The 23,366-nt window shown below is 40.4% G+C and overlaps 1 protein-coding gene and 1 long non-coding RNA gene across 2 annotated transcripts in view; both read left to right on the top strand.

Moving 5' to 3' along the window:
* The window catches only part of LOC110255320 (lysine-specific demethylase 6A), a 177,118-nt gene continuing 153,752 nt past the window's right edge, over positions 1–23,366 (top strand). Inside the window, 2 exon segments of the mRNA XM_085009005.1 lie at positions 1–485; positions 678–741. Coding sequence (XP_084865131.1) covers positions 334–485; positions 678–741 — 216 coding nt within the window. The 5' untranslated portion in view covers positions 1–333.
* On the top strand, positions 12,477–17,136 carry LOC146394357 (uncharacterized). Its single transcript, XR_014836126.1, has 2 exons — positions 12,477–13,308; positions 13,476–17,136. It is a non-coding gene; the product is annotated as an uncharacterized LOC146394357 (long non-coding RNA).

Below are 23,366 nucleotides of genomic sequence, written 5' to 3'. Positions count from 1 at the left end.
GGCGTCACGGTTACTCGGGGTTTGCCCGGTGACACGATTGCAACTTTGTGCGGGTGCTGGCGAAGTTTGTAAGTCTAAGATAGTCTTCCATTACAGCGGGCTTCCGCGTTTTCTGCTGTCATCGCATACTCCATGATGTGACCTCGGCAGCCGAGTTGCGCAGCGTGGGTATTCGCTGTTTTTGCTATCAGCTTGGGCTTTTTCATCACCGCCACCTGCGTTGCTTGCTATAAAGTTGGTTTGCCTGTGTGTAGCGCCAAGACCTTCTTTTCGCGTCCTGGACTGGGGTTTGGTACATTTCGGCCTTGAGAATTTTACATTTGTTGCGTTTCAATGAAATCCTGCGGAGTGTCGCTCGCTGCCGCTGCAGCTGTTTTCGGTGATGAGGAAAAGAAAATGGCGGCGGGAAAAGCCAGCGGCGAGACGAAGGAGAGTTCCCTCAGCTTGACAACCGAAGAGAAGGAGGCGCTTAGCGGAATGGACAGGTACGGACCGCTGTTACTCTCCCACGTGGCTACCGACCGGCTGCAACCGCTCATCGGGGTAACTTGAGCTCGAGTTACCTCTGGTGGCGGCGTCGTCCAAGTGGTTGCTGCCACCCGTGCCTCGGGATGGGGAAGGGACCGGTCAGTGGCTTTACTTACGCGTTAATAAGTTGTCTGTATTTTCTCCCATAGCCGCCTCTTTGGGTTCGTGAGCCTGCATGAAGATGGCGCCAGGACTAAAACTCTGTTGGGCAAGGTAAGGCAGTCTCGGGGGCCAACGCAGTCCCCCGCTTGTGCCCTGTTGTCTTTGCCACCTGCAGCCACTGAGGCGCGTTGTGGCAGAAAACGAAAAATTATTTTGCTCTCTTCTCACCTGGATACCTCGCTTACTGCCTGGCAAAATTCTGTATTGTTGCTTGAGCAGCAGAGACGTCGGGGTTTTCGGGCAACGCCTAACGGTTATTTTGGAGCATTTTCTTTAGGAAATGATTCCTGAATTTCAGTATCACAGAGTCGTGAACGTGTGCAGATTGAAATTTTTCAAATTCCCATGCGCTGTTCTTTTTTTTTTTGTTGTTTTCTTTTTTTCCCCTTTGACGGTCGGCTTGAGAGATCTGCTTTTAAGTGATCGTTTTAAACTTTAATTACTCATGTTCTCAGAAGGGATAGTTTGTATATCCTTTGCAACCGTGAAGAGTTTGAATTGGGTATTGAACCAGTATACTGATTGGTGTGTTTTCGAACCGGGTAAACTGTTTGTTTGGGTTTAGCTGCTTAGATTTATTGCTGACAATGCCAATAATCCCCCGCCCCCCCCCCGCCCCCAGCACCTTGTTTTTGGTGTCTGACATAGACGGGCGAGTTTTCTCGGTTTATCTGTGTAAAAAGTTATCGGCACTGTCACTTAGTTAATGGCTGCCCCATCGGCCAAGATGGCGGGAAATAGTGGGTGGGGAAATGACGACGTGAGTTTTGAAGGAGGGAAGAGATATAAACAAGGAAACGCTAGCGGTAAGCGTGCTTTTGCATTGGTTACTGTGTCTTGATGGTGCATAATAAAAATTTAGCACTGATATTTAAAAGTAGAATTCTTAGATTACCAAGCTTTACAACAGCATTCGTGAACCTAAAATGTGCTTTGCAACCTGGGATCTATTTAGTCGTAGTAAACGATTGCACAAATACCATGTAATCTCAGTTGCACAAATACCATGTAATTTCAATCTTCTGAGCAAAATCTAGTTAAAATATATTTTTCTTTCATTTCATTCCATGGAAGGGGGTCATATTTCCATTAGATATTTACTTTTCTAACCGAGACTGGTAGCTGTGAATTTGTCTTACCTTTTGCTCCATTTCAGAAGGACGTATTAAGTATGTATGCTTTTTTTGTTTTGGTTGCACCCACAGGCATATAAAAGTTCCCTGGATCCTTTAACTCATTTTTGCCAGGCAGGGGATGGAACATGCACCTCCACAGCAATCTGAAGTGCTGCAGTGTTATTTTTATTGCACTGACTATAGGTAGAACGCTAATAAATTTTATTTTTAAGTTATTTTTGACAGTTTCTGTTGTAGTTCAGCAGTAATAAGCCCAGCTAGTGTTCATGAGGCTGAAGGTTCAATCCCTGACCTTACTTGGTAGATTAAATATCGGGTGTTGCGGTGAGCTGTGATGTAGGTCCATGGCTGCAGGTCTGATTTCCACCTCTAGCCTGAGAACTATGCTGCAGGTGTGGCCTAAAAAAATTTTTTTTTCTTGTCGAGAATTCTGAGCTGTACTTGAATTTATGTAATCTTAAATTTTTTTTTAACCTGTAATCTCACTTTTATCTTTGTTTTTAAGGCAGAAAATGACCATGAGATAGTGTAATAATTTGTCATCCAATCCATTTAATAAAACTCGAATTAAGCTTTGGTCATGTAGGTAATTATTACTCCGTTAACCTTATCACTGGGAGAGTAAACAGTGACTTTCTCTGATAGTATTTAAGCAGCAGTGAAGTGAGCCAGAGCAATGATAATGCCGGACCCTTAACTGCTAGGCCACCAGGTATTGCCTATTTTTTTTTTTCTTAATTTTTATTAAAAAACTCAGTATTTAAATATTTTATCGAAGTTCCCATCGTGGCTCAGCTAGTTAAGAACACAAACAGTATCCATGAGGTTGTGGGTTCAATTCCTGGCCTCTCTCAGTGGCTAAGAATTAAGGATCCAACATTACCCTGAGCTATTGGCCATAGGGCCAGATGGACTTTGGTTCTTGCCTTTTTGTGGCTGTGGTGTAGGCTGGTAGCTGCAGGTCTGATTCAATCCTAGCCTGGAGACTTCTGTATGCTGCATGTGGTTTTGTTGTTGTTTTTTATTTTTTTAATTTTTTTTGGTCTTTTTTTTGCTATTTCTTGGGCCGCTCCTGCGGCATATGGAGGTTCCCAGGCTAGGGGTTGAATTGGAGCTGTAGCCACCGGCCTACGCCAGAGCCACAGCAACGCAGGATCCGAGCCGCGTCTGCAACCTACACCACAGCTCACGGCAACGCTGGATGCTTTACCCACTGAGCAAGGGCAGGGATCGAACCTACAACCTCATGGTTCCTAGTCGGATTCGTTAACCACTGCACCACCATGAACTCCCAGAATAACTTTCGAAGTAACTTTTTAAAAAACAACAGTTCCCGTCGTGGCACAGTGGTTAACGAATCCGACTAGGAACCATGAGGTTGCGGGTTCGGTCCCTGCCCTTGCTCAGTGGGTTAACGATCCAGTGTTGCCGTGAGCTGTGCTGTAGGTTGCAGACGCACCTTGGATCCCACGTTCTCTGGCTCTGGTGTAGGCCGGTGGCTACACCTCTGATTAGATCCCTAGCTAGGAACCTCCATGTGCCACTGCAGTGGCCCTAGAAAAGGCAAAAAGACCAAAAACAGAAAAAAAAAGAAATTCTGATAGACTGAAAAAATCTTGACTGTAAAGTAATGTTATTTCATGTTGTAGAGGCTTAATTTTTAACTTGTGTTGAAGTTGAATATACTGATGGAAATTTGAAAATGGGTGAATCTATTACTTTAATTTTTTGTTTTATTTTTTTTTGCTCTTTAGGGCTGCATCCATGGCATATGAAGGTTCCCAGGCTAGGGGTGGAACCAGAGCTATAAATGCTGGTCTACGCCACAGCCACAGCAAGACAGGATCCTTGACCCACTGAGAGGCCAGAGATCAAATGCACAACTCCAGGGTTACTAGCCTGATTGTTTCTGCTGGACCACAACAGAAACTCCAAATCTATTACCTTTGTGTGATAATGAAGAAAAAAAGAATTGTGATCTTTACATGGGTAATGTATATAAGTACTTATTCAGAACCTTGAATAACCAAATGATAAATCCTCAGTTGTTAATACTTAATATCAAGTAAGAGTTTAGTATGAACTATTTAGACACTGTGCAGTATTGGGTTTAAATTTTAAAGAATTATTTTCATTTATAACTATGAAGGAAAACATGTTTTAAATTACAGTAGCATTTTTAAATATGAGAAGGCTTGAATTTTCATATATTTGGAGGAATTGTAGCTTCATTGAATAACGTTATGTTTTGTTAAACTACTATGAATGTTTTTCATTCACAATAGAAATGGAAATAAAAATTAAACATTTAGCTTTGTGATTCTTGTGAATCTTTAAGACAAGACTCATTAACCTTAGTATTAAAGTACCTAAAAGTGCAATGAAATATTTTGGGGTCTGGGAGAAACCTTATGGATCCATCTCTTCCTCCTTTCCTAGCTTTATTGAGCTATAAATGGCATTAAACTAAAACAGCACATTTAACATGCACAACTTTATAAATTTCGATATATTACATCCTTGAAAGCATCACCACAGTCAAGATAATGAACATATTACCTTCAGATGTTTTCTCCTGCCTTCTCCTCTTCCATATCATTAATGTGGCCTCATCTTCTTTTTGTCACTATGCATTGCATTTCTAGAATTTTGTATAAATGATACCATTCAGTAAGTGCTGTTTTTTGGCCTGGCTTCTTTCACTTGCTGTAATTTTTATGTTTCTCCACATTGTGGTGTGTATCAATAGTTTCTTCTTTTGGGTAATATTCTATTTTCTCATGTGATTCTTGACTACTTTCTTTTGAATCTGAATGTATCAGTAAAATAACTTACATGTGAAGTTGGACATCATTTTTCTTCAAACCCTGTGATGGATTAGCATCTTTCTCCCTCAACTTTCCTAGGCTTCAGGAGTGCTTTTGAACCCAATATTTAGTTTCTCTTTGTCTCTGAAAGAATTTTTTAAAGTATAAATGTTGGAGGAGTTCCCGTCGTGGCGCAGTGGTTAACGAATCCGACTAGGAACCATGAGGTTGAGGGTTCGGTCCCTGCCCTTGCTCAGTGGGTTCACGATCCGGCGTTGCCTGAGCTGTGGTGTAGGTTGCAGACGCGGCTCGGATCCTGCGTTGCTGTGGCTCTGGCGTAGGCCGGTGGCTACAGCTCCTATTCGACCCCTAGCCTGGGAACCTCCATATGCCGGCGGGAGCGGCCCAAGAAATAGCAACAACAAGAACAAGAACAACAACAAAAGACAAAAAGACAAAAAATAAAAATAAAAAAAATTAAAATAAAATAAAATACTGTTGAAGGCTTTGGGAATGTAATCTATTGCTAAGTAACTCATAGCTATTTTTTTCTTTTTTTTGTTTTTTTGCCTTTTCTAGGGCCGCTCTCGCGGCATATGGTGGTTCCCAGGCCAGGGATCTAATCGGAGCTGTAGCCACTGGCCTACACCAGAGCCATAGCAACGTGGGATCCGAGCGGTATCTGCAACCTACACCACAGCTCACAGCAACGCCAGGTCCCCAACCCACTGAGCAAGGCCAGGGATCAAACCCGCAACCTTATGGTTCCTAGTCAGATTTGTTAACCACTGTGTCATGACAGAAACTCCCTCATATCTATTTTTGTTTATTTAATTTTTAGTGTGATCTATGTAGTTTTATTGAAATTTTTTGTGTTTTGGGATAGTTCTCTTGATTAGTAAAAAGATTAGTAGGGAAGTTGTTGTTTGTTTACCATTTAATAATGTGTGCTTTTGCCCTGAGGGACATTTTTTAGAAAAGTTTTTGAGGAGTTCCCGTCGTGGTGCAAGGGAAAGAATCCAATTAGGAACCATGAGGTTGTTGTTCGATCCCTGGCCTTGCTTAGTGGATTAAGGATCTTTCTTTGTTGGGAGTTGTGATGTAGGCTAAAGATACGGCTCAGATCTGGTGTTGCTGAGGCTCTGGTGTAGGCCGGCAGCAACAGCTCAGATTCAACCCCTAGCCTGGGAAACTGTATTCTAAGGGTGCGCCCCTAAAAAAGAGAAAACACACACACAAAAAAAAGTTCTTGAGTAATGAAAGTAGTTTAAAATCGATGAAAGCATACTTTTTTCTTAATTTGATTTGCTTGCATGGAGAAAAATTTATTAAAATGGTTTCAGAATTGGTATTTTGTTCTGTGACGTTTAAATGGTGATTTAAGATAATCATCTGTTTAGTTTCTTTTTGCCGACATTTAAGTATTATTCATTTCCATTTTACGAAGGTTGTTTTTTGGGTTAAAAAGTGACAATAGAATTAACGTCATGTTTTATTATTTAGAAATTGTCTTTGATGCATTAAAAAGTATTTTCTTTTTAGGAAAATTGTCTTTTTAGTTATGCTTTTAGTGTTTACATATTACTGTTCAGGGTCTTAGGTCGACAGTATGTATGTTAATATAAAAATTTGGTACAATACTGGTAATAAAGATTAGAAGAAATTCTGGAACAGTTTTCCTGTCTGGGCACAATTTAGAACTGACGGGTTATAAATAGTAACTTGCTTAGTTTCAGTTTTCTTTTCAAAGATGAAATTACTCTTATAATCAAATAAAATGGGGAATATTTGACAATCATTATTTAAAGTATGAATAACACTGTATTTTCAAAAAGGAATTGTTGTGACTTGGGTGATAAAATTTATTTATAAGCCTTCACTGTTTAAACCAAAATGAAGTTTTTGTGCTTGGCTAACCAAGAAATTAATTAATTATTTTTTTTTTTGGGATATAGGTATGTGTTTTTAATTCTATTTTATTATGTTTTATTTATTTATTTTTTCTCTCTTTTGTCTTTTTAGGGCCACACCCACGGCATATGGAGGTTCCCAGGCTAGGGGTCTAATTGTAGTTGCTGCTGCTGGCCTACATCACAGTTCACAGCAACATCAGATCCTTAACCCACTGAGCGAGGCCAGGGATCAAAACCGAAACCTCACAGTTCCTAGTCGGATTTATTAACCACTTAGCCACGCTGGGAACTCCTTTTGTTTTTTATTTTAAAGTTTGTTTTTGCATTGCAGCTTGTGATGCTTTGACCTGTTTGCAATGCATGCTGTATGCTAGTTTTTGAAATGGTATATCCAGAGAGCTGATTTGTGTTAAGAAAACTCATAGTATTATTTGAATTGACCAATTAAGGCTTACCTGTTCATGCTTAATTGTTGCATATATGAACTTCCAATATATGAAGCTTCAAATAAATGGCTTATAAATTGAGATGATAAGTCAGAACAGTAAAAATTTAAGTGTGATAAGTGCAAAATCTTTTTTTAATGTATAGAGATAACACAGTTATTTCTATGTACTGAAGGGGATGAAAAATTCATTTTCCTTCTACCTGTAAATCTGCAGAAGATCATCAGGAGAAAGAAATATAATAACCTATACAACCTCCATTGTACATGAGAGATATCCAGGAAAATTTCACAACACTCCAAAATGACCTAAGCCAACACTTTAAATACCATTTATAACTTAAGGCAAGAGAGATGTTGGGGGTAGGAAGTTAGTAAAGAGGGAAAAGCAAAGTAACTGAGGTTACGATTGTTATGCACATTTAAATCTGAGGTTCTGTTGATGGTTCTTGTAATTTGGAATCCTTCTCTTTGTAGTACAGAGGGAGACATCTTAAATGTGTTGTTTTCTCTTGTAAATGTCCCTTACAGAAAGGTAACCTCTACTGTATTTTCAGAGATTTTCTTGGCTTCTTTCAGTAATCAGTTCAGCATAAACCCATCTCTGCCAAGTTGATTTTTGGGGCTGGCATATTTTGCTTTCAACCCTTAAAGCATGTCATCCTTTAAATATAAGATAGAGACCCAGAATGTTAGTGAAGAAGGAGAGTTATAAACTGATTCAAAACTCTGCAGTAAAGATCAGCTTAACAAATTAAAGTTTGAAATAGGGTAGTATTTCTTAGGTATGGTTTTCTTCATTGAGAGCATATGATACCTTTTCTTATATTGTGTTTAAAAGCATGATTTAAAATTAAGATTTTGGTTCTTAGAAGCGTAAAGGATAGTTTTCTAGGTTCTCTTCCTCTTTGGTCTCACTTTTTATGGTATTTACTTATGATATGGTTTCTTATCTTGAGACTTTTGAATGAGTGAGTATTCATTGTACACTTGAGAATATTTTATAATAGTTGTCTTATATTGCCCATATTCCTGGGCTGTTTTACATTCTACTCCCCTTCAAATATGGTCATATATACTTGTGAAATAAACCGTAAGTATTATGTTAGTGATACTCTAGAGTACCTAAGATTTTAGTCAGAAAGTCATCCTTATTGATATTTGACTACCAGTTTCTAATTCTTTGGACTCTACACCTAGAAGTGAATTGTTGAGTCATAGGATAAGTCTAAGTTTAAATCTTGAGGAACCAATGAAATGTTTTCCACACACCTTTTTTTTTTTTTTTACCTGTTTCAGATGTATCAGCTTGCTTAAGTTTAAGTCTTTCACATCCAACACATTTTGCTGTGTGTTCTGTCAGTGAGATTAACATTGAAATTTCTTATTTCTACTTGTTGAATTATTTTTCTTTTCAGTTCTTTTAGCTTTGATGTCTTGCATATTCTTTCAGAAGATTTCTGTTTTTCTGAGTATTGATCTTTTTATCATCAAAGTACCTCTTTGTTACTATTTTTAAAGTTTATTTTGTGTGGAATTAATATAGTAATTTGGCTTTTGTATACTTTTTTGTTTGCATAGTTTACCATTTCCTGTTCTTTTCCTTTGATTCAGATGTGTCTTTTATAGATACCCTGTAGTTGACTCTTTGCCAAATCCAGTCTGACATCTCTGATACTAGTTTGGAATGTATATATAATACTCATTCACTCTCAGCTTCTTAGCTTAAGGATGCCTACTTTATTTGCTTCCTGTATCATTTTTTATTGCTCTATTTCTTTGCCACTTTTTTGGAATTACATCCCTATTACTTATTTTATTCCATTTAGTTTCTTATTTTTTTTTAAGCTGTAGTTTTAAAATATATTGATGAAAAGTTTGCATGTATAAAATTCACCATTTTAACACCTTTTTTTTCTGTTTTGGCGTTACTGGGCCAGGGATCAGATCTGATATGCAGTTGCAACCTATGCTGCAGCTTTGGCAATGCCAAATCTTTTAACCCGCTGCTGGGGATCAAACCTGCATCCTGGCACTACCCGAGAAGCCACTGAGCCTGTTGTGCCACAGTGGGAGGTCCTTAATAGTTTAAAACGGTATGGGTTACTGCTTTTAAACTCAAAATGTGTGATTATTCTACTTTCTGACATTTCATCATTCTCCCCCCAAAAGCCCCAGAGATGACTACTCATAGCTTTTCTTTGCCCCCCCCACATAGAAACATTAAGTTATTTCCACTTTTTGCATATTTTGGATATAGTAGGCCCTCCATTATTCCCTTATTCTGCTTTTGTGGTTTCAGTTACCCACACTCAGCTGCAGTGCAGAAATATTAAATGGGAAATTCCAGAAATAAATACTAAGTTTTGAATTGTGTTCTGTTCTGAGTAGCATGATGTCCTGTTTCCAGAATATGAATCATCCGTAAATCATTCATGCTAGATATGCTACCCACTTCTAAGTCGTTTAACGCCTTCTTAGTTATCAAATTGTCATAATGATTATGTTGAATTTTACTTAATAATGTCTCCAAAGTAGAATAGTAGTAATGGCAGCAGTTTATACAATTAGGTACTGTAAAAAAATATCCAAATTACAATGTATGTTTGTAAATGGAAAAAAATGTAGAATTCCCTCTATGGCTCAGTAAGTAAGGAACCTGACGTAGTGTCTGGGAGGAAGCGGCTTTGACCCCTGGAGCTCACTCAGTGGGTTAAGTATCTGGCATTGCCACAAGCTATGGCATAAGTCACAGATGTGGCTGAGATCCAGTGTTGCCCTGTCTGTGGCATAGGTCTGCAACTGTAACTCCTAGCTGCAGGTGTGGCATAAAAAAATAAAATAAAACCTGTTTTGAACTATGGAGTCCACTTAATTTGTTTTTTCTTTCCCCAGTAAATTTTTACCATAGTGGTACATAAATGGTAGTTGGTTACTCCCAATTTTGAGGATGCAAAACTGTTAATAAAGAAGGGCCAACTGACTGTAAACTTGTACTCAAATTTTTTGCTGGTGGGGTGTTGGTACTCCTAACTCCTGCATTGTTCAAGCGTCAAATGCGTATGTAGGATTCAGACATCCACTGAGGGTCTTGGAACATATCCACTAAGGATGTATTGTAGTTTCTGTCGCCCTTAGGACACTTATTTCTTGGATGGAAGTCTGGTACCAGTTCATTTTAAACACCATGGTCTTATCATTGTCACTGGTGCTTATGATGAAAAGCTAGCAAGTAATAAGATAATTTTCTTTCTCTTAACATAGCAAAGTGATTTTTATGTTGTTCTTTTGAGATGTTCAGTGTGTTTTTTTATTTGTTAACAATTTGCCTTTAGATATGCCTAGGTCTGGACATATTTAGTATTAGTCTCTTTCAACTTCCTCGTTTGTTTGTTTGTTTATTGTCTTTTTAGGGCCATACCCACAGCATATGGAAGTTCACAGGCTAGGGGACCTGAGGCCGTTAGCTTACACCAGAGCTTTAGCAACATCAGATCCAAGCCACATGCATCTTCGGTCTACACCACAGCTCATGGCAATACCAGATCCTTAACCTGCTAAGCGAGGCCAGGGATCGAACCTTCGTCCTCAAAGATTCTAGTCAGATTCTTTTCCACTGAGCCACAACAGTAACTCTTCAACTTCCTCAAGTTTCTTGACTCTGCAATTTAATTTTTCAAAAGTCAAAGTTGGGATGTTTTTCTTTGTTCTTTTTTTCTTTCTTTCTTTTTTTCCCACTATACAGCAAGGGGATCAAGTTATCCTTGCATGTATACATTCCCCCCCCCACCCCCCCGCCCCTTTGTTCTGTTGCAGGCAGCCACAAGTCTTTTCTCCAAGTCCATGATTTTCTTTTCTATGGAGATGTTCATTTGTGCTGGATATTAGATTCTAGTTATCAGTGATATCATATGGTATTTGTCTTTCTCTCTCTGACTTACTTCACTCAGGATGAGAGTCTCTAGTTCCATCCATGTTGCCGCAAATGGCATTATTTCCTTCTTTTTTATGTCTGAGTAGTATTCCGTTGTGTATATATACCACATCTTCCTAATCCAATCATCTGTCAATGGACATTTGGGTTGTTTCCATGTCCTGGCTATTGTGAATAGTGCTGCAATGAACATGTGCGGGTGCATGTGTCTCTTTTAAGTAGAGTTTTGTCCGGATAGATGCCCAAGAGTGGGATTGTGGGGTCATATGGAAGTTCTATGTATAGATTTCTAAGGTATCTCCAAACTGTTCTCCAAAGTGGCTGTACCAGTTGACATTCCCACCAACAGTGCAGGAGGGTTCCCTTTTCTCCACACCCCCTCCAGCACTTGTTATTTGTGGACTTATTAATGATGGCCATTCTGACTGGTGAGAGGGTAGCTCATGGTAGTTTTGATTTGCATTTCTCTTATGATCAGCGATGTTGAGCATTTTTTCAAGAGTTTGCTGGCCATCTGTATATCTTTCTTGGAGAAATGTCTATTCAGGTCTTTTGCCCATTTTTCCATTGATTGATTGGCTTTTTTGCTGTTGAGTTGTATAAGTTGCTTATATATTCTGGAGATTAAGCCCTTGTCTGTTGCATCATTTGACACTATTTTCTCCCTCTGTAAGTTGTCTTTTTTTCTTTTTGGTTTCCTTTACTGTGCAAAAGCATTTCAGTTTGATTAGGTTCCATTGGTTTATTTTTGCTCTTATTTCTATTGCTTTGGGAGAGGGATGTTTTTCTTTGTGATAGTTACTTCAGATATTTTTCTCCACCCTCTTCCCCGCCCCCTCCCGGGACTCCTATTACACCTAGATTATAATGACCAGGCTTATCATCACAAGAACCTGAGGCTCTTTTTGTTGTTCACAAGTTTTGTTTTGTATTTTGGTTTTTTGGATTGGACAATTATACTGATGTATGAGATGTTTTTTAATTAGTTCTTTTCCTATTTCATATTTTCTATTGAGCATTCAGCTTTTAATATTTCTTTGCCAATCAGTGGAAAAATGGGCAAACAGCCCACGGTAGCACTAGATCCTTAATCCACTGCAAGGCCAGGGATTGAACTTGCAACCTCATGGACACTAGTTGAGTTTGTTACTGCTGAGCCACAGCAGAAACTCCTAATAGCTTTTAATTTGTATTTCTTCTAGATGTAGTGTTTTGTTTTTTTTTGTTTGTTTGTTTGTTTGTTTTTGTCTTTTTTTTTTTTTGCCTGTTCTTGGGCTGCTCCCGCGACATATGGAGGTTCCCAGGCTAGGGGTCTAATCAGAGCTGTAGCCACTGGCCTATGCCACAGCCACAGCAACACCAGATCCTTAACCCGCAACCTCATGTTTCCTAGTCGGATTCATTAACCACTGAGCCACTACAGGAACTCCTGGGTTAATTTTTGAATAAACATTTTATTTTTAGATGTTAGGGTTTATTTCGCATTTTAAAATAAGTTACTTTAAAATGTATCATACAGTATGTACTTTTCAGCTACTTTATTTTTTAAACCTTTTTTTTCTTTTCTTTTTTTTTTTTTTTTCAGGGCCACACCCAAGGCATAGGGAGAGTCCCTGGCTACAGGTCAAATCAGAGTTTTAGGTGCTGGCCTATACCACACAGCGCAGGGCAATGACAGATCTGCGTGTTCATGGATACTAGTCAGATCATTTCATCTGAGCCATCATGAGAACTGCAATATATGTGGGTTTTTTTCTTTTTAAAAATTTCTTTTAGGACCACACCTGTGGCATATGGAAGTTCCCAGGTTAGGAGTCAAATTGGAGTTGTAGACACTGGCTTACGCCATAGTGCCAGCAACGTCATACCTGAGCTGTGTGTGCAACCTGCACCACACCTCAGAGCATCCTAGATCCTTTACCCACTGAGCAAGTCCAGGGTTCAAACCTGTATCCTCACCGATAGTAGTTAACTTTGTTTCCACTAAGCCATGAACTCCCACTACCATATCTTAGATTCCACATAAGAGATATCACATGATATTTGTCTTTCTCTTTCTGACTTACCTCACTTAGTATGAGAATCTTTGGTTGCATCCATGTTGCTGCAAATGGCATTATTTTATTCTTTTTTGTGGCTGAGTAATACATTGTGTCTGTGTATCACATCTTCATCAATTGGTGGGCATTTAGGTTATTTCCATGTCTTGGCTATTGTGAATAGTGCTGCTGTGAACTTAGGGGTGTGTTTATCTTTCTGAATTGTAGTTTTGTCTGGATATATGCTGGATCATACGGTAGTTCTATTTTTAGTTTTCCAAACTTCCATACTGTTTCCAGAGTGGTTTACTAATAATTTACATTCCCACCAGCAGCGTAGGAAGGTTCCCTTTTCTCCACGTCCTCTCCAGCATTTGTTATTTGTAGACTTAATTTATTAATTAAGGACATTCTGTCTGGTGTGAGGCAATAACGCACTGTAGTTTTGATTTGCCTTTTTCTTTTTTTTTTTTTTTAGCTATTTCTTGGGCCGCTCCCGCAGCATATGGAGGTTCCCAGACTAGGGGTCGAATCGGAGCTGTAGCCACCAGCCTATGCCGGAGCCACAGCAACGCGGGATCCAAGCCGCGTCTGCAGCCTACACCACAGCTCACGGCAATGCCACAATGCCAGATCGTGAACCCACTGAGCAAGGGCAGGGACCGAACCTGCAACCTCATGGTTCCTAGTCGGATTCGTTAACCACTGCGCCACGACAGGAACTCCACACCTTATTTTTTAATGTATATATTTATTTATTTTAACTACTGAATGAGTTTTATTATATTTATAGTTGTACAGTGATCATCACAACCCAATGTTTTAAGCATTTCCATCCCAAACCCCCAGTGCATTCCCCCACCCCTCAAACTGTCTCATTTGAAAAACAAATTTTTCAAAGCTTGTGAGTCAGTATCTGTTCTGCAGAGAAGTTCACTGTGTCCTTTTCTTAGATTCCACATGTAAGTGATAGCATACGATGTTGGTGTCTCCCTGTCTGACTGAGTTCACTTAGCATGATTATTTCTAGGTCCATCCATGTTGCTTCAGATGCTGTTATTTCTTTCTTCCTAATGGCTGAGTAGTATTCCATTGTGTATTTGTACCACATCTTCTTTATCCACTCCTCTGTCGATGGGGATTTAGGTTGTTTCCATATCTTGGCTATTGTATATAGTGATGCAGTGAACATTCAAGTACATGTGCCTTCTTCTTTATCCACTCCTCTGTCGATGGGGATTTAGGTTGTTTCCATATCTTGGCTATTGTATATAGTGATGCAGTGAACATTCAAGTACATGTGCCTTTTTGAGTTGTGATTTTTTTCTGGATAGACGGCAAGGAGTGAGATTCTAGCAGCTTCTTTAGAATAAAAGCTTCTGTGTTGTTTTTCCTTAATCTATTTATAGTGACCTGAAATTTCTGTAACTTTCGTGGTTGTATTTTAAAGTTTTCCTGCTCTTCTTCATTTTTTCAATTTTTTAGATGGTATCAGTTATTCTCTTAAATAATGCCCTTTTGGAAGTCCTTTTTCAGAGTGTTGCATTTTGTGATAGGGAAGAAAATTTATGTAAAGTACTTGGCATTGGGCCTGACACAGTAGTGCTTATTACAAGTTGAATATTACTTCTGTGTAAAATTTATCTTAATTTTTTATCTTGCCTTAAAGTAACTGTGTCTTAGTGACAAGTTTTTTTTCTTTTTTTCACTGCACTGTGGCGTAAACCGGGCTAGGGGGTTGAATCAGAGCTGCAGCTGTCAGCCTGCACCACAACCACAGCAACACCACATCCAAGCTGCATCTGTGATCTTTCCCCCAGCTTGTGGCAACCCTTAACCTTAACCCACTGAGCAAGGCCAGGAATCAAACACAGACATTATGTCAGGCTCTTAATCTTCTGAGCCACAGTGGAAACTCCTCATTATTAATTTTTAATTTCACTTCTTGTTATAAAATATTCTTTGCATCCATTGAATTCCTTTAAGTGTATTGAGATTTATATTTTGGTGTTTTTTGCTTTTTATGGCCACACCTGAGGCTCAAGGACATTCCCAGGCTAGAGGTTGAATTAGAATGCAGCTGCCAGAGGGCTACGCCACAGCAGTGTGGGATCCGAGCTGTGTCTTCGACCCTCACCACAACTCATGGCAACACCAGATCCTTAACCCACTGAGTGAAGCCAGGGTTTGAACCTGCATCCTCATTGGTACTAGTTTAGTTTATTACCATGGAGCCACTAAAGGAATTTCTTATAATTTTTTTGGTGTGTTGCTTGCACTGTAGAGGAGAATATATTACTGTTGCTGAGTGGAGTAGCCTTTGAATGTGAATTAGGTCAAATTGGTTGATGGTATTTTCAAGTCCTAAAATTCTTTTTTGGGGATATGTGGGGGTCTTTTCCTATCAGTCAGTGAGAGAAAGATTTTGCGTTCTCTGGCTATAAATGTTGGTTTTTCTATTTCATCACATATTTCTGTTGCTTTTTGCTCCATGTGTTTTAGGTACTGTTTTTGGTTGCATGGAAGTTCAGGATTATTATGTCCTGCTGGTACTTTATTAGATGTATCTTTTACGAAATTACTCTTTGTCTTGGATATAGTCTTTATTCTGAAATAAAAATGTTACCTGAAAACTGCATTTGCTTCTCAGTGGATATCAAGCCAGAAGACATAACCAAGCCAAAGATTTATAGAAGAAAGGATTTATTATTTGCAGCAGGTAAGGAGAATACCTGGATCCTTCCCAAAACAGTATCTGCAAAATTGGTGGAAAAATTTTTTTTAATGGCCGCACCTGCAGCATTTGAAAGTTCCCAGGCTGGAAGTCAAATCAGGGCTGCAGCTAAGGCCTACACCACAGCCACAGGAACATACTGGTTCCAAGCTGCATCTGTATCCTACTTTGCAGATTGCAGCAAAACCTGGATCCTTAACCCAGTGAGCAAGGCCAGGGATCAAACCCATGTACTCCTGGACACTATGTTGAGTTCTTATCCTGCTGAGCCACAACTGGAACTCCAAAATTGGGCAATTTTTGAAGCTAAAGCTGCATGCATATTCATGCAGGGGCTTCACCAGAAGAGAATTCTGTGTAGAATAGGGGTTTGATAGAGTCCATACTTTCCTTGACTGTGTCAAGAGGATCACCAAAGGTCGGCATCATCAACACTTAGGTTTGGTAGTTAAGCACTTCAGGTTAATCTTTACCCTTGAAACAGAACTGAGAGTCTTTGCAACTGATATATTATATTTCCTGTTGTTACTTTTCTGCCTAATAACAGTCCTTTGGGGAGTTCCCTGGTGATGCAGCTGGTTAAGGATCCAGCATTGTCACTGCTGTGGCTCAGATTGCTACTGTGGTGCAGGTTCAATCTAGGAATTTCTGCATGCCCCCAAACAGTTCTTTGCTATTGCATTCTTTTTAACCCCTCAAGATCATTAGTTTCTTTCTTTCTTTTCTTTTCTTTTTTTTTTGTCTTTTTTAGAGCTGCACCCATGTCGCATGGAGATTCCCAGGCTAGGGGTCTAACTGGAGTTGTAGCTGAAGGCCTACGCCAGAGCTGCAGCAACACAGGATCTGAGCCACGTCTGTGACCTACACACAGCTCTTGGCAACAATGGATCATTAACCCACTAAGTAAGGCCAGGGATCAAACTTGCAACTTCATGGTTCCTAGTTGGATTCGTTAACCATTGAGCCACAAAGGGAACTTCAAGATCATTAATTTCTGAGACCTCTTTACAGTTACGAATTGTGGCCAGACTTGGACCATGAAATGGCTTAAGCCAGAAAAAGTTTCTCGTGTCAAGAAAGCCTTTCATATCCATTTTTGTGTGTCTTTTCTTATCCACCCGTGTGTAGAAATAACTCTGCCGGTTTCTGGATTTCTTTCAGAAGAAATTGTTCCCTATGTAGCTATAGATTTGGTATGTCTGTCCACTGGAGAAGGTGAATTCAGGAGTATGCTATCTTCCCTGACTGCTGAAAAATCTTTAACTTCATGCTTCGGTTTTTAAAATTTTCGGCATGAAATTGTATGTTCACTTCTGTTACATGTAATTGAATAGTTAAGGCTTATTTAAAACTCTTATGTGGGATATTTAAATTTATTAAATTTGTTTATCTTAATTATGTGTTAAAGCTATTACAGATAATGGTTTAAATGGAAAAATAACTTATTTAAACGTTTCCTATGTTTATCATTAAAAAAAAAAATCACCAGCATCATTAGCTATAGCACCTACAGAACTCCCTTTAAAGGATGCTAATGTTTACATTAATAACATTTCTTTTGAAATTATGGTATGCCTATGATGTGAACACTTCATTTGATAGCGTCAAGGAATGACATGTAAAGTTGGTAAGATTGATCTCTTTGAAGAGATAGCAGTGAGTAATGTCTTGGAGCATGATCTAAATTTTCTGCTCAGGAATTGAACCTCGGCAGCCTGGATTAAAACCAGGGATTCTAGCCACTAGACTGACTAGAGGCTACAAACAGAACTGCCCTGATTCTTGCCCTCTGTTGAAAACAAGCATGTTTCAAGGAGGCAAAAACTGTAAAAACAGGAATAAACTTTATTGTTAGAGTCACAGTACAACTTGTGGGAGAACACACAGAGAAGTAGTTTATTTAAGTCAGAAGCGAAGAAGTAATACACACCCTAAAGAGGAGTGCAGGTGTGGGCCTCCCCCTCAATGAGGAAGGCTCCAGAGAGGTGACTTAAGTCGCTTATATATAGGACAGTTCTGGGTCTTTGTTTACCTTTAGCCAGTTATCTTGTTTTACCTCTCACACCTGACTGTACGCAGGACCCTCCCCAATATGCACGCACATCTTTTGGCAAAGATGGATTCCAGAGCAAAGGATGCCAGGATGGTGTCAGGACTTACTATAGCCTGGTGCCCCCTCCCTTTCTGACACATGTGTAAAGTGGAGTATTACTGCACATGTGTAATTGGGGAGGTCTCCTTGACCCCAGGAGTGATTGAATGGTCATCTTTCTTCAGTGGAAAATGAGACAAGGCCTAAAAGGACACAGACTCCTTCTTATCGAACAGGCCCATACAATGGATGAGTTCCCAAAGAGAAAGATAGACCCAAGGCCACAGACTACATGGCTTAACAAACCTCCCCTGTCTATAAAAAACCAAGCACTCCCCTGTGGTGAGGGAACATGAGTATCTCCTATTCAGAGCTTCCAACCACTCTGTTCGTCAAAAAACTCCACTTGCAATCTCCTTGCTCCAGCCTCTGCCTCCTCCTTCCCTGCTATTCTAACAATCTTATCTCTCTCTACTCCAGTAGAGCTCAGCTCCTTCAACTAACTTTTTCCTTGAGGTGTCAAAGAGAAACTAGTTCCAGGTTGCTTGGCCTAACAATTCCCAGCTGTTCTCAGCCCAGGGGCCCTGCCACCTCCTACCACAGTATAATTAAATTTTTATATTTTATTTTACTTTATTTTACATTTTTATTTTTTGTCTTTTCAGGGCTGCACCCTTGGCATAAGGGGGTTCATTCCAAGCGGTTGTAGGTTCGATCCCTGGCCTCACTCAGTGGGTTAAGGATCTGGTGTTGCTCTGAGCTGTGGTGTAGGTCACAGACATGGCTTGGAGCTAGCATTGCTCTGGTGTAGGCTGGCAGCAATAGCTCCGATTAGACCCTAGCCTGTGAACCTCCATATGCCACAGGTGTGGCCCTAAACACATACACACACACACATACACACACACACACAAATTTTTTTAATGGAGTTCTCTCATGGCTTAGTTTTAGGATCCAACGTTGTAACTTTTGTAGCTTTTGTTATGTTGTGGTGTGGGTTTGATCCCTAGCCTGGGAACTTCAGCATGCAGTGGGTGCATCCAAAAAGAGTTCAGTGATACTAAACCAAATTTGGATCAGCTTGCCTGCATGCAGTAAAGTGAATCCACTGACCCCATATTGTGGTGAAAGAAGTACAGTGTTTATTGCAGGTGACGAGCAAGGAATTTAGTCTGCTAGTACAGAAAAAGCCCAGACTCACTGAAGAGTTTCAGCAGAGCATTTGTAAAAGCCAGATGAGGTGTCCCAGGGTAGGTGATCATCTTGAGCACAGTTCTCTGACTGGTGGATGATGAGGTACCAGGCTGGGGTCACAGGACTTAGCATTATCAATCCTTAGACTCCAGTACATCTGAGGACTATGTTCTTATGATAATCAAGTAGATAATAGCCTCCATTTTGGCAGGGGTGGGGAGCAGTTTCACATCTGTAAAACAACTTCAGACAGAACCGGAAGCAGAGGATCTGGGTGAGGGGTCTGTCCTGGTATGTCTCTTTACAGTTCTGTTCAGTTACGTCACTATGAAAGACATGTAAGTACTTGGAAACTTTTTTTTTCAGCCTTCTTGTTTACTTTTATTGATACTTGATTCTGTCCGCATCATTTATAATCAACACTCTTTTAGAAGTGGGTTAATGAGGCTGGTACTCAAGCCTAAGTTTGTGGGCAGATGCATTTAAAATCCTAATTATTCCTTAGCATTATCTTTCTTGGAGAGAATCAGTGATGCAGTTAATTTGTAATTCAATGAATTTGTGTGCCTGCTGCAGAGTAAGGCCAAACAAACAGAAGCATTGGTGTTTGGAGCAGAGAAATGTTTATTGCAGGGCCAGGCAAATAAATTGATGTCACATGGTCAAAAAAGCCCCAGATTCCCCCAAAATTTTCAGCAAAACATTTTTTTTGTTTGTTTGTTTTGTATTTTTGCTATTTCTTGGGCCGCTCCTGCGGCACATGGAGGTTCCCAGGCTAGGGGTCTAATCAGAGCCACAGCCACCAGCCTACGCCAGAGCCACAGTAATGCAGGATCTGAGCCGTGTCTGCAACCTACACCACAGCTCACAGCAACACCAGATCGTTAACCCACTGAGCAAGGGCAGGGACCGAACCTGCAACCTCATGGTTCCTAGTCAGATTTGTTCACCACTGCGCCACGACAGGAACTCCAACAAAACGTTTTTAGAGGCTGTTTGAGGGAAAGAGGTCACAGTGATCATCTTGTGCACAGTTCTCTGGTTACTTAATGTTGAGGTAATGTTACCAAACCATTGAGTGAAACGAAATTACCTACCTTGGCCAGGCAGGAAAGTAGCCTCTTGCCTAAGTTGTCTCACAACAGGAGGTCCAGATAAGAAACATGGTGCTGCTGTCAAAAACTAACTGGGGAAAAGTTCCTCTTGAGGCTCAGTGGTGATGAATCTGACTAGTATCCATGAGGGTTCGGGTTTGATCTCTGGGCCACCCCTCAGTAGGTTGAGGATCTGGCATTGTCTAAAGCTGTGGTGTGGATTGCAGACGTGGCTTGGATCCTGCGTTGCTGTGGGTGTGGCATAGATAATGAACCCATCTAGTATCCATGAGAATTCGGATTCGGGTTTGGAAGTTCCCGTTGTGGTGCAGTGGAAAGGAATCTGCCGACTAGGAACCATGAGGTTGCAGGTTCGATCCCTGGCCTTGCTTAGTGGGTTAAGGATCCCGAGGTGCTGTGAGCTGTGGTGTAGGTTTCAGATGCTGCTTAGGTCTGGAATTGCTATGCTGTGTAGTCCAGCAGCAACAGCTCTGATTAGACCTCTAGCCTGGAGCCTTCATATGCTGTGGGTGAGGTCTTAAAAAGACCAAAAAAAAAAAAAAAAAAAAGAATTCAGGTTTGATTGCTGGTATTGCTCAGTGGGGTTAAGGATCCCTAGCCTGTTAACTTCCATATGCCAGTGAGCTGCCCTAAAAAGCAAAAAAAAGGGGAGGGGAAATTACTCTACTTACTATTTTTTCTGGGAATATTTGACCTTAGGTGCTTTTTCAGAGCGGAGGCACCATACCTAGAAATATTCTAGGAACAGATCTAAGAATTGTACATATTTCTTTTCTTAATGGTCCCTATAATTGCAGTGTTGGCAGATCGGTGAGCAGCTGCTTGAAGTGACATCTCACTTCTCTGACTAGGGGTTGAACTCTCACAGCAGCAGTGAGAACATGGGGCCCTACCCACTAGACTACGCAGTAGCTAGCACTAGAGTCTGGGCTCAGTTCTAGTATGCTTTGAAACAAAATTTTTTGACCAAGAAATAGAAGTAGAGAAGAAAGCAGGCTCAGAGAGAGTCAAAACTTTGAGAAGTGTAAATCATTTATGAGGGGCAGTCTTTTGGGTCTTGCTTCCCCTCTGTCCAGTTGTTTTGCTTTGTTTCTCTCACCTGATTGAACTCAGGGACCTCACAAAATTTATGTGTGCATCTTTTAGCCAAGATGGATGCCAGCTGGAGAGCTTATGGGAAGTTTCATGACACTTATTGTGGGGTGGCACTTTCTCACCCTTTCTGATCTTGGAGAGTCTTTCTGTGCATGTGTATTCAGGGTATGCCTGACCCCAGCGATTCGATGTATGTGACCTTTTGATCTTTTGCCCAAGCAGGGCTTTGCCCTTTTTTGCCCCTTCTGTTTTGTCAGCTGAAAAAAAAAGAACAACATAAAGGTTGAGATTTATGTTTTACTCTGCACGCTTGCTGAGGACTCAAGCATCGGACATAGCATCATTTGCGTGTGTGTCTTTATGTCTTTTCTAGGGCTGTACCCATGGCATATGGAAGTTCCCAGGCTAGGAGTCTAATCAGAGCTGTAGTCGCTGGCGTACGGCAGAGCCACAGCAACTCGGGACCTACACCACAGCTCTTGGCAACATCAGATCCTTGACCCCGAGTGAGGCCAGGGATTGAACCCAAAACCTCATGGTTCCTAGTCAGATTTGTTAACCACTGAACCATGATGGAAGCTCTGGATGTAGCATCTTAGAGATAACTCTGAGGGACTACTACGCAGAGCCAGGATACGCAGAAGTTTGCAGTTAAAGACCAGGTAGTCTGGAGTTCCCACTGTGGTGCAACAGGATCAACAGCATTTTGGGAGCACTGGGGATGAAGGTTCAATCCCCATCCTGGCACAGTGGGTTAAGGATCTGGTGTTGCCACAGCTACAGTGTAGGTTACAGTTGCAGCTTGGATTTGATCCCTGGCCTGAAACTCCATATGCTGCAGGGGTAGCCAAAGATGAAAAAGGAAAAAATAAAGGCCAGATAATCTGAACATCAAAGATTCCTGTTAATTGAACAAAACTAGACATCTCGAGTTAATGGATTTTTAGCATCTTCTTATGTATGGGAAGAGGCTAGAGTCTGGGATCACTGCAATCATTCCTTTCATATGTACCTTAGCTACATAGGGCCAGTATCCTGTACCATCTCATCTTAAGTCTCCTCACTTAAGATGCGATCCATCGTCTGGGTAGGGCAGTGGTGGTGGTTGATGACTTGATGGGTGTGACATTCTTTTTTTACTTATGTGGCAGGCAACATTTCTTTTTGTTTTTGTTTTGTTTTGATTTGTTTTTTAAGGCTGCACTCTCGGCTTATGGAGGTTCCCAGGCTAGGGGTCAAATTGAACCTACAAGCTGCTGGCCTACACCACAGCCACAGCAATACCAGATCTGAGCTTTGTCTGAAACCTACACCACAGTTCATGGCAACGCAGGATCCTTAACCCACTGAGCAAGGCCAGGGATCAAACCCACAACCCACAATTCCTAACTGGATTCATTTCTGCTGGGAACCCCCCCCCCCCTTTTTTTTAACGTTTTTCATTCACAGAAGTAATCAATAAGTTCCCATTTGGTGCACAAATCAGTACAGAAATTAAGTTTCTAATTAAAAATTTCTATGCCAGCTTTTTGAATGTCACTAAGAATTAGACAGGAAGAGATTAAAGTTCCAGGATCTTTTGTGGTTAGTGTCAGTGCAAATAATAATAATCATAATAAGTTATAAAAAAGTTTTATTCAAGCCAAGCTGAGAACAAAGGCCCAAATGGCAGCTACTTGGTAGTTCTGAAGAATATTCCTTGAAGCATGGTTTTCAGCACAGTCTTATACCTTATCAAAACAAAAAACATATATCAAACATGACTGGGTTTCATTCATTCAGTGTTTCAAAAAACATGGCTATTGCTAACCAGCATGACCCTGGTGACTGGGAATGGAACCTTATCTTCCATGAAGTGTTAATATGGACACTCCAGGAAGGGAGTTATTTGGAGATGTATATGCTTATCTTTGAACCTGACATTCTTTGAGGGGTAGGGGTTGCATTCATGACATACAGAAGTTCCGGACCAGGGATTGAAATTGCACCATAGCAATGATAACACCAGATCCTTAACTGCGATACCAGGGATCCAAATCTGACATTATTTACATCATGGTTAAGGCAGATTTTCTGTGTGTTCTATAGGCCAGGCCATTTTAATTCACGTGAAGTTCAGGCTGAACCATGTATAAGCCAGAATAACTTCCCTGTATCTTAATGTATGGAAAA

Source organism: Sus scrofa, chromosome Y (genome assembly GCF_054392235.1).
Source record: "Sus scrofa isolate SSC_HxYL_T2T_F1_AM1 chromosome Y, Sscrofa_HxYL_maternal_Yorkshire_Landrace_v2.0, whole genome shotgun sequence".
NCBI classification, from domain to species: Eukaryota; Metazoa; Chordata; class Mammalia; order Artiodactyla; family Suidae; genus Sus; species Sus scrofa.
The sequence above is the reverse complement of the archived record's forward strand: the minus strand, read 5'-3'. Positions and strand labels throughout refer to the sequence as shown.